The following is an 11,932-nucleotide window of genomic DNA, read 5'->3' on the forward strand; positions in this document are numbered from 1 at the left end:
ATTTGACTTATTTGTATATTTTCATTTGTTGCATCAGGAAACCCCACCAGAATGGTAAGAACCAGAATGGTAAGAACCTGAATGGTTCTGCTGTGGCAGATAAGTCAGAAACAGAATGACACCATGACCCCGCCTTTCAATAGCCTTCCCACCCCAATCTTTCCAATCTAAAGCCAGAGAGAACAGGCTTCGGGAAAAGAAACGCTGTAACTAGGCAATCAAGGTTCGAACCCACCTGACAACTCCATCGTGCGCAAAATTCAGCTTTCGAACTGCGGTGCATTGTGGGAGTTAGTTTTCTAAGTTCGGACTCGCCTTCAAAGGCCACCGGACTACAACTCCCAGCAGCGCTAACCGGTCGCTGCGAGGCACGCTGGGGATTCTGGCTCTGTACCGTGTGGCCGGCCCGGAGGACTGCTCGTGTAACAAGACACCACGGCCGATTTTCATAGATTCGCGACATTAGGGATTCATATGAAAGGTTAAACCGACGATTACTACTTTCAATACGGAGACGACAATTCTATCGTAACTTTGTGGAGACATGCGCATGCGCGCTGAAGTTACAGCGCTAGCCGAGGAGTGGGGTCTGAGCGCTGATCCTGCGCGTGATTCCAGCGCCTCTTTGTTATTGGCTGCTTCGGGGCGCGGTGCTCGGGCGCGGACGCCCTGGATTGGTGTTTGGGAGCAAAGGGGTGGGACTCCAGATGCTGCCGCGGGAGGTCCGGACACAGGCGGCCATAGGACTCGCCGGTAAGTGCGCGTCTGACCTCCCCTTGCCGGCTCTCTCTGCCGCTTCCGGGTGGGACAGGACTGCCCCTGTGGGAGCTGGGCTGCCCGTGGAGGGGCGGGGCCGGCCTGGCTTGTGGATCGGAAGTCCGGGTGGAGGGTCTCTGTACTCCAGTGTGGCTGAGGACTCCCTGGGGCAGACTTAGTGGAACCGGGTCTTCCCTTCCTTGGCACTGGCGCTCTCCAGTGTCCTCTCAGTGAATAAAGCCAGGGCATTACCTGGGGGTGGGTGGAAGCCCCGTCCTCTTGACCCCCAAACCCCGCTGGGTCTCCCTAAGGTTCCTTGGGAACCTTTGCTGCTAATGACTGGCCAGGGACTCCTCGGCCAGGGTAGAGACTTTATGGCTAGCTCGCCTTTGCCACTTAAGTGGCTAGATGGAGATCCTGGACAAATCGCTCAACTTGTCTGGCTTTTCATTTGTAGAGTAAGAGGTGTTCACCAGATCGCCTAGCCTCTCCTTAGCTTTAAAAATCTAAGATTTTGTGAATGCACCGGTTGTTGAGCTTTTACACCCTAAAGCTGTTAGGTGGAACCGGGTGGAAGTAGGCAGACTCCCCACCGAACATCGCAGGTTGATGAAAAACTGATACCTTTTGGTTCATTACTCACTGTTTTCGTTATCATTAATCTTTTTAAATTGACTAGAACTTGAAATTCGGATTTAGATGACAAACCACAATTTAAATGTTGGTGAAGCCACTTAAAATGCAAACTTGAAGAATCTCAGTATTTGATAATATTGAATCATAATTAGTAAATTCCGGTCAACGAGCACAAGAGTATTTCTGAGACTATACAGTGTCCCCAAAAATGTATACACACTTTAAGAGCTATAGCTCAATTTTGAAAATGAAATGTACTTTAATAAACCCTGCCTTTATAATTATTCAAAGTGTGTGTATACATTTTTGGGACACCTTATATTTAAAACATAGATTAATTTGTTGGAGAGAATAGATAAGACTTTCCACCTGCACTTAATTTGCATTTTATGAGCTTTCAGGTGAAATTGGAAAGTTAAATGGTTAGGATGGCTTCCCATTGTATAGTTGTTTCTGGGGGGATGGAAATCTCATTTGTGAAGCTGAGGGAGAGTTTCAGTAGGTTTCCAATACTCTTTGGCTTTAAAACTCTAAAAATCTGCAATAGTACTGAGTATTTGAGTGGGTATTTTGCACTGATAGGAATCTAGGATTCCCCTGAGATAAACATTTCCTTCTTTAGATGTAGAAAATGGTCCCAGATTCAGGCAATCTGTAGTCTTTTTTAAAATATATTTTTGTCGATTTCAGAGAGGAGGGAGGGAGGGAGGGAGGGAGAGAGAGAGAGGAGAGAGGAGAGAGAGAAACCTCCATGATGAGAGAATCATTGATTGGCTGCCTCTTGCACATCGTACACTGGGGATCGAGCCCGCAACCCAGGCATGTGCCCTGACCGGGAATCGAACCATGACTTCCTGGTTCATAGGTTGTTGCTCAACCACTGAGCCACGTCAGTCGGGCTCTAGTTCAGTTTTTATCTTCAGACTCCAAACTGAAGGAACGGACACTCATGGCAGAAAGGCCCATGTAACTGAAAGAAAGTTTGACATGAAGCAAGTAGTTTGATTATCACCATCCTTGAGTACAGGAGGAGAAAAGTGGATGTCTGCAGCATGTGCTACCCGTGGCACTTGAAAAAACTGCTCTCGAAAAGACAGCTCCAGCTCCAGGTATATTTTAGTGCGAACCACACAAAGGTAAAACTAGCAGAACTTTAGGAGATCCATTGAATCAGGGGCTAAGTTCTCGAGTGCGGTTGGCACCCTATTTCTGTAAAGAGCCCTAATGTGTAATTATTGGAATGAACTGATTTGTTAGCATGGCAGATTGTTATATATGATGGTGTAATAAACTGATTTTTTTGAAACTGCGTATAGCAGTCTTTAAAGCAAAATTGATAGAAAGACATTGCAAGATGTTGTTTAGTTGTATGGCACGTAGCAAATGCTAAGCAGGTAAATGCCAAATAAGTAAATTCATGATATGCTTTGTTTTATTTCTAGGGGAAAAGCTAACAAATTTACATTAATATTAAAGCCATATTTATATCTGGATTTGGGATGTAGAATGTAGTTCTGAGCTGAGATCCTGTTTTCCTCTCCTTTTCAGGTATTTAATGACATCTTAACGGGGTTGCTGTAAAGGACTAATGCCTAAACTGTCTCAGCATGGCCTATCGAGGAGGAGGTGGGCGCCGCCATGGTCCCTCAGCGGCGTTCTACCCTGTTAGCCCTGGACGTCTTTTCACATGTAGAACTCCTACTCATAACATATGCATGGTGTCGGACTTTTTCTACCCGAATATGGGAGGCGTGGAAAGCCACATTTACCAGCTCTCTCAGTGCCTGATTGAAAGAGGACACAAAGTCATAATTGTCACCCATGCTTACGGAAATCGAAAAGGCATCCGTTACCTCACTAAAGGCCTCAAAGTCTATTACTTGCCCCTGAAAGTTATGTACAACCAATCTACAGCCACAACCCTCTTTCACAGTCTGCCTTTGCTCAGGTACATATTTGTTCGAGAGAGAGTCACCATAATCCACTCACATAGTTCCTTTTCTGCCATGGCCCATGACGCCCTCTTCCACGCCAAGACAATGGGGCTCCGTACAGTCTTCACGGACCATTCCCTTTTTGGATTTGCTGATGTCAGCTCGGTGCTTACAAACAAGCTTCTAACTGTCTCTCTTTGTGACACAAACCACATAATTTGTGTCTCTTACACTAGTAAGGAGAACACTGTGCTAAGAGCAGCACTGAATCCTGAAATAGTGTCCGTCATTCCTAATGCTGTAGATCCTACTGACTTCACTCCAGACCCATTTAGAAGGCATGATAGCATAACTATTGTTATTGTCAGCAGACTTGTTTACAGAAAAGGTAATGAAATGAAATAATAGCTGCAGTTGCACTGCACAGACTTTTTTTTCTTATAGAAAGCTGTTGGATACTTGTTTATGATTGTTTGGCTTTTTATTTTGTTTTATGGTTTTACTAGAGGCCCAGTGCATGAAATTAGTGCACGGGGGTGTGTGTGTGGGGGGGTGCCTCAACCTGGCCTGTGCCCTGCACCCTCTTGCCTCTGGAGAGGCTCCCGCCACCGCTGCTGTGCTCACCAGCTGTGAGCCCAGCTTCTGGCTGAGCAGCGCTCCCCCTGTGAAAGTGCACTGACCACCAGGGGGCAGCTCCTGCATTGAGCGTCTGCCCCCTGGTGGTCAATGCATGTCATAGCGACCAGTGGTTCCGCTGTTCGGTCTATTTGCATATTAGCCTTTTATTATATAGGGTGACTACTGTATTAAATATAGCAAAGAAAGGTTTAATATTGTTTTATACATTCAAAAAGAAAATTTTGGAACAGTGGTGAATGCTGCTCCCCCCCTCCACCTTTGGTATTTTAATAGTTACTTAAAAATAAAACCAACGTGATGCTGTTTAACAGATCAGGATCAGGTATTTAATGATTTTATTTTTTAAAATATGTTTTTATTGATTTCAGCGAGAGGAAGGGAGAGGGATAGAGAGGTAGAAACATCAATGATGAGAAAGAATCATTGAACGGCTGCCTCCCACATGCACCCTACTAGGGATTGAGCCCACAGCTTAGGCATGTACCCTGACCAGGAATCGAACCATGACCTCTTGGTTCATAGGTTGATGCTCAACCACTGAGCCACACCGGCTGTACCTGGGTCAGGTCTTTTTAAAAGTTAAAATAGCCCTGGGCATGCAGTAAGAAGTACAGGGCCGGTTCCACCACCAGTTTCTAATTGCAAAAGTAATGTCTTGTCTTTGCAGATATTTTGGAAACAGAAAAGCACAAAAGTGAAAACTAAAATCAACTTGTTACTGTACTATTCAGGGATGACTATAGTGAAAATTTTAACTTACAGCTTTCCTGTCTTTTTATGTATGTATGTGTATATATATATATATATTCAAAATCATTGAGCTTGTTCTGCCATTACTGTTTTGTATTTCATTTAAGCATAGATAAGACTTTAGTGACATATTGTCAGGTAAGTGATGAAGGAAAAGACTGGTGCTGTCCCACTGTGTGATTGAGGACAAGCTACAGAGTCTCAGTGTTTTCATTTGTGTAATTTGGGTAACAGTGGGAATCATGTGAGAATTCATTGATGGTTCCTATGAAGTACTTTGCCTGGTTTGTACTTGATGAGTGTTCGCTGTTATCAAGAAGGACTTTTTTAGTGCCTCTGCAGCACTTCATGTCCCTGCAATAGAATTTGTAGAGCCCCATTTACTGTCTGAAACAGTTTGGTTAATCCAAACATGAATGTTTTTCTGGATGCTCTTTGAAAACCTATCTAGTAATCAAAATTAAAGTACGGAATCATTAAAAAGATAATATATAATCTCCCCTTAAATATTTGAGTTCAACTCCAAATATTATTAATGTACACTGAAATACCAATAATTCGATGTAGGCCTTCAGGCTTAAGAGTACAGGTCCACTGATTATAGCTGCATCATTTTCCCTGCACAGTTATGTTCAAAAAGCATCATTTACAATTGCCAGTTTGGTTTCTTTTAAATGAGGTGAGAACCTAAAGGCATATGAAGTAATGCGCTTCCAGATGTTCATTTGCTTTTGATTTTATATAGTGGTTTAGGATACCCCCTAATATGACAAGAGCTTTTTCCTGTGACTTTATTCTTCAAACTGTTGAGCTTAGTCTCAGAAACTCATTTTGTCAGTTTCGTTGCTTTTAATTAAATTACCCAACATAGTAACAAGTGCAACTGGCATCAAACAGATCTGGGGACAACACCGCTGATTCTTGGTAAGTGTTAAGGTTAGTGGTGGGATCAGAAGTGTACAAGTGTACGAGGGCTGTTGTAATAGAGAACTGTGGTTGGTCAGGCTCTTAAGCAGAGGTTGGTGAGAAAACTTACTGAACTGCGTTTTCTGGGTTAAAAGCAATGAGATGCTGTCATCCTCTAACCAAGAAGATGTAATTGACCAGCATTCTGGATCCTGAATACCTCAGGATATTGCTGATATGTTTGTTGTAACTTCGAAAATGTGTTTACAATGTTTTTTGATCCAATAGTATATCTTTGTGGGATAGCTAGCTAAGGAAGTATGATGCATGCATGCTTGAGGATCAGAGCAAAATTAACTATACAATGATTAAACTTGTTACATGTACTTCACGAGTTATGGTGTTTTAACCAGCTGAGATAACTACCAACAGGGTGAGGTTATAGCCTTTCCTGTTCTCAATTCGATAACTTAAACACTTATCGAACCCTTTGCATATGCCAGACATCATGCAAAAATTAACATTCTGTAGCCCCGAAGTGAGCAGTTCTATTAATGGTCCATTAATGATTAACAAATTAATTTCCTTAAGTGTTCATTTGGACCAGATATCAAAGGTCCACTGGAATGTATTAAGTAAGGAACAGGAGAAATCAAAGTTCTTATCACCCAGGTTTCCTGACTGGCTTCTTCCCTCTTTTCTTGAGTCCCTTTTGCTCAGTGAGGGTTCACAGTAGTGCTGCGAATGTGCAGGCACAACCCAGTTCTGGTGACAGTGGTAATGACAGCTTATGTTTATGTTCTGCAGTTGATAAAGCCTGTGCATGGTACACTGCTTCACTTGACCCTCCCAGCAGCTGTAGGGTATCTGTTATGTGCATGTAACAGACAGTCTCAGAGAGGGTAAGTAATTCGCTCAGGTTACACAGTAAGTAACAGATGACAAACATGAGTTCAGCTCTTCCTGAGTTAAGGTCTGTTTCCTCCACCCTGGCCCAACCACCATTATCTTAAGTATGGATTCAGAAGCTTCTTTAAAATATTGTTAGATTGATCTTTGAAACAGTTCGAATGAGGAATTTTCCTTGTCCATTTTGGGTAACTGGAGATTGAAAGTCCTTTTGTATGTTCCACTGTATTAGACTCTTCTTATAGGCACCAGAACGTTTTTTATTGTGGGGTAAAACCTTTTATTCTTAGAATAATATTATAGATAATTGACAATATTAATCAGTTCCATTTCTTATAAGGCAGTTGTCAGGAATAAATGACATAGTATATTTAAAGTATATTGCCTGACATAGCACTCAGTAAATGTTAGCTATTACCAGTAATTATAATTGTTACTCTATATGTGTTCGTTTTTACTTCAAGAATGGGTTCTTAATATTTGTATTAGAAGGGAGAGTGGGGAAAGAAAGAAAGAAAATGAAAGAATTATAGGAGGCTAAATGTTAAAAGTCATTAAGCCACTTTCTTATTTATCTAGAAATCCAATTGATAGATTTGGTAATAGACTTGAAACAAAGATAGCTAAGATTTTAATGAGAAGCCTTCATAATTCAGAAAACCCACATGTGAATTTATGTTTGCTAGTGCAATCATTTTGAAAATACAAGCAGAGTTTACTTAAATCTTATTTTGAATTACTTAATAAAAATGACCTATATGTAGGGTGTCTCAAAAAGTGTATATACACACTTTGAATAATTATAAGGGTAGTGTTTATTAAAATATATTTCATTTTCAAAATTGAGCGATATATCAGCTGTTAAAGTGTATATACATTTTTGGAGCGGACACCCTTTATATCTCCCACCATCTTTTTTTTATAATCGATCTGCTTATATTTGGGAAGATTGATAGTGCTATTCCTGTGTGTATGTGTGTGCATATATGCATTTCTTAAATTAATAAGCTACCTGGGTTTTGCATTTTTACTTTGTGTACAATTTGTAATTGTTAATGAGTTAACTTCTCAGGTAGTGTCAACATTGCTATCACTTTAGATAACCACTTTCAGACTAGTAGGGCATGATTTATTTTATTGCTTCACAATACCTGAGGTTGTATTTATATATAAGAAAAATGTTTTATTAGGAAAAAAAGAACAGAGATGCACACTTCTGTTCTCTGGAATGTAATGGCCTGGCTGATGGGTCCTGCCACCTTCACTTACCCTCCTTTGGGGAAGTGGGCTATAGAGGGCTTGGATGGACTGTTCTTTTAAATTTTGCTAATACCATAGTATTCACTGCAGAATCCTCTATATAAATTGCATTCATCACAAAGTGAAGACAGCAGTTATACTTTTATTGCTTATCCCTTTCCTGTGTCAGGAAGTGGAATCATAGGTCGTAGAACTTCATAGAGGAAAGAGACCTTGGACTTGACGTACATAGGCCTCTTAATATCCTGTATCACGAAACTTTCCCATCATCAAAGACCTTACTTGTTAAAAGGCTGGCACAAGATCTAGATCTCCAGTCAGCTGTCCTGCTCTGTAGACAACTTGAACTCAAACGTTAGCTACCTCAAATACCTTTTCTGTGCACGAGCAATGTATAAACACAAGTGAATAACAACATTATACTGAAATGAAAACAGAATAGTACACATATATGATGTATGGAAGGTAACATTGGATGCCAGTGTATCTTTAAGAATTGCAACTCTTGGACTTCTGGCAGTTTGTGAATGATTCTACCCTCCCAGGAAAGGTTTAAGAAATTCATTTCTCTACATAAGGAGGGCATAGCTAATACTTTTCAAAGTGAGTGGATTTGCAGTAGTTCTGATGATTTTTTTTTAAAGTTTAAATATTAATATCTCCAACATTTAACTTTATTTTCTATTTCCAGGTACTGATTTGCTTAGTGGTATAATACCTGAACTCTGTCAGAAGTATCAAGATTTAAATTTCATAATTGGAGGAGAGGGACCAAAGAGAATAATTTTGGAAGAAGTACGGGAAAGATACCAGCTACATGACAGGTATTGATGATGGCTTCCATATTGTCTTGGGTGAGAAAATATCAGTGACCTAAATTGGGTTTTGGCTACATGCCTGCATTAAGTGGGCTGCTTTTTCCTACATGTATTTGATGTAAAATGTAGTACAAAGCCTATTTTTTAAAATATGTAAAATGGGAAACCCTAGTTAAAGAATTCACAATTTTATTTATTTTTTTGTTAGCCCGATGTTACTTGACTTTATGGGGCAGTGATTGGAAGCATTCTGGAGGGCACAAAGAGATTTAAGAGAGAAATATTTTAAAAAATTAATAGCATGGCCCAAATCATGTCAGTTCCTCTGCACATACAGATGTGAACATCTTCCTCAGTAACTTGGATACCATGTGAGGGGTGTGCCTGTGAAACATCAGTTTAAAGGGGATGTTCCCCTGGTTAGAAATGACACTAACATTTACTCATTAAAGTGTATTAATATTTCCATTAAATGCAAACTCAATTTGGAAACGATGAAATTTGATGTGTGATGAAAGTGAGAACTATGTTAGCTGTTTGTGTTTTAACCAACCTACTTAAGACTTTCTTTTAGATCAGAGTTTGGCAATATTAATTTTTTTTTGTGGTGGAAAGCATTAGGACTAGTAAAATCTGAGTACAATATGCATAGCACGCTTGGCTTATAAATTATATCCCTTTCGTCCATAGCATGATTCTCACTGTCCTCTTTCTTCTCTCATTTCAAAAATCAGAGTGCGTCTCTTGGGAGCCTTAGAACACAAGGATGTTAGAAATGTCTTAGTTCAAGGACATATTTTTCTTAATACTTCCCTTACTGAAGCATTCTGCATGGCCATTGTGGAAGCAGCCAGTTGTGGCTTACAGGTAAAAAGCTTCGAGGGCTTACATTATCGGGGTTTCTGTGCATGTATTCTGAAAACTAATCAGACACATTCTGTAGTAATTTTTTAGGTTGGTTTTGCTCATTTTCCTGAGATGTGAATTATGCTGGACCATGGTTTTTTTTTTCTTTTTTTCTTTTTCTTTTTAAGGTTGTAAGTACCAGGGTTGGTGGAATTCCCGAAGTACTTCCAGAAAATCTTATTATCTTATGTGAGCCTTCTGTAAAATCCTTGTGTGAAGGATTGGAAAAAGCTATTTCCCAACTGAAGTCCGGAGTATTGCCAGCTCCAGAAAAAGTCCATAACATAGTAAAGACTTTCTACACCTGGAGGAATGTTGCGGAGCGAACAGAAAAAGTATGTCACCTGCCCAGAAAAGGGTATTTGAAGATTGTGTCTGAATTCCTGAGGTTTCATGTACACGCTGGCTTTGTCTTGTACAGGTTTACCATTTCTGTTCTATTGCTTACGTTTATGAAGTCTCTCCAAAATGAAAAGAAGTGAACTGTGTACTTTTGTTATATTTACGTTTCTCGTCAAATTATTGCATTTGACATCTGAAAGTAGCAGTAATGCCATCTACACATAATTGTCTGGAAGTCACAGCCATTACAGGCAGAAGTAATATTAAAATCTATAAGACGTTTTCTTGAGGCTGTTTAGAATACTAAAGTATTCTAAATATATGGTTTTACTTAGTCTGGTTGCAGCAACTCTATAACTTGCAAATATTTAATTCAGGCTATTTCCTAAAACACTTGCGTCGCTTTTGCTAACTACTGTAATTTTCTACAGGAAAAGGATTTTTTCAGTTTTGGGCTTATTGAGAACATAATAAGTTGGAATTCAAAATGCACATGACACATGTCAGGAGTATGATCACACAGAAAAAAGCAGTAATAGAGAATTTCCAGGATAGGTACATGATATAGATCAGTGTGGCCCCTTGAGTGTGGCTCTTCCACAAAATACCACATGCGGGCACGCACGTACAGTGCGATTGAAACTTCGTGGCCCATGCCACGGGGCCAAAGTGCCGCATGTTGTCTCCTGAGCCGCGGTTTGCCGACCACTGATATAGATTAATACCCTCAGGTGGGACAGTGTGACTGTGGAAAATGCTTCCTTGTTTCAAGTTAGGGGCTTCATTTATTCCACTGGGTTTTGTCCTTTGTTTACTCTCATTACTTCGTCTGCTTCATGCCTCTTATTACCAGGTAACACACTGGGGGAAACACTCTGCTTGTTAGTATAGAGAAATTGTGAACCAGGAGTTCAGTCAGTTGGGAGCATGGAGGAGATAGTAGTTTAGACGAGTGCTTTATGCTCTCATTGTACTCATCTAGTTGCTACCCAGAATAGAGAGCAAGATGGAGTCTCTGAGTGGGTAGAATAGCTCTTTACTGTAAGCCTCTCTTATCTGGTTTAATTTCTAAATTCCTGTACATAAGATGAACTCATATTTGAATATAAGTGCAGGAAAACTCTTATCTCTAAAAATTGTCATATACATTTCCCATTGAAGTGTGAGATATTTGAGTTAATAGTTTTTAAAAAATACATATTTTTATTGATTTCGGAGAGGAGAGGGAGATAGAAACATCAATAGTGAGAGAGAATCATCAATTGGCTGCCTCCTGTACACCCGCTACTAGGGATCGAGCCGGAAACCTGGGCATGTGCCCCGACCTGGAATCAAATCTTGACCTCCTGGTTCATGGGTCAACACTCAACCACTGAGCCATGCCAGCCGGGCTGAGTCAACTGTTTTGACTGAAATGTCTCTGAGACACCCTCACCCTCTAGGAGTTTTCAATATCTCTACCTATCTATAATAATAAAAGGGTAATATGCTGATTAGACTGGACGTTTTCTGGATATCATTCCAGACGTCCTCCCTGATGAAGCTGGGGCCAGAGGAAAGCCAGTGCGGGTCCCAGGTGCCTGCCAGTGGCCTGGGGGAAGCCAGCCTGGTTCCCGGGTGCCTGCTGGTGGCCAGAGGAGGGAAGCCTGTGCCGGCAGCTGGGGGAAGAAGGCCTACTCTTTCACAAATTTTCATACTGATTTCGGAGAGGAGAGGGAGATAGAAACATCAATAGTGAGAGAGAATCATCAATTGGCTGCCTCCTGTACACCCGCTACTAGGGATCGAGCCGGAAACCTGGGCATGTGCCCCGACCTGGAATCAAATCTTGACCTCCTGGTTCATGGGTCAACACTCAACCACTGAGCCATGCCAGCCGGGCTGAGTCAACTGTTTTGACTGAAATGTCTCTGAGACACACTCACCTTCTAGGAGTTTTTCAATATCTCTACCTATCTATAATAATAAAAGGGTAATATGCTAATTAGAATGGATGTCTTCCGGACGTCCTTCCTGACAAAGCCGCGCCGAAGGAAAGCCAGCTGGGTCCCTGGTGCCTGTGGATGACTGGAGGAA

The 11,932-nt window shown here is 41.0% G+C and overlaps 1 protein-coding gene across 2 annotated transcripts in view; it reads left to right on the top strand.

The window, feature by feature from the left end:
• Positions 1 to 242: 242 nt before the first annotated feature.
• PIGA (phosphatidylinositol glycan anchor biosynthesis class A) overlaps positions 243 to 11,932 on the top strand; it is a 16,423-nt gene continuing 4,733 nt past the window's right edge. Inside the window, exons 1-5 of one of the 2 annotated variants that reach the window (XM_006775216.2) lie at positions 243 to 753; positions 2,941 to 3,714; positions 8,482 to 8,614; positions 9,343 to 9,475; positions 9,643 to 9,849. In XM_006775216.2, coding sequence (XP_006775279.1) covers positions 3,000 to 3,714; positions 8,482 to 8,614; positions 9,343 to 9,475; positions 9,643 to 9,849 — 1,188 coding nt within the window. In that variant the 5' untranslated portion in view covers positions 243 to 753; positions 2,941 to 2,999. Of the gene's footprint in view, positions 754 to 2,290; positions 2,502 to 2,940; positions 3,715 to 8,481; positions 8,615 to 9,342; positions 9,476 to 9,642; positions 9,850 to 11,932 lie in introns of those variants that run through there. The other variant, XM_006775217.2, reaches the window with a different exon arrangement.

This window comes from Myotis davidii, unplaced genomic scaffold (assembly GCF_000327345.1).
Source record: "Myotis davidii unplaced genomic scaffold, ASM32734v1 scaffold889, whole genome shotgun sequence".
Taxonomy (NCBI): domain Eukaryota; kingdom Metazoa; phylum Chordata; class Mammalia; order Chiroptera; family Vespertilionidae; genus Myotis; species Myotis davidii.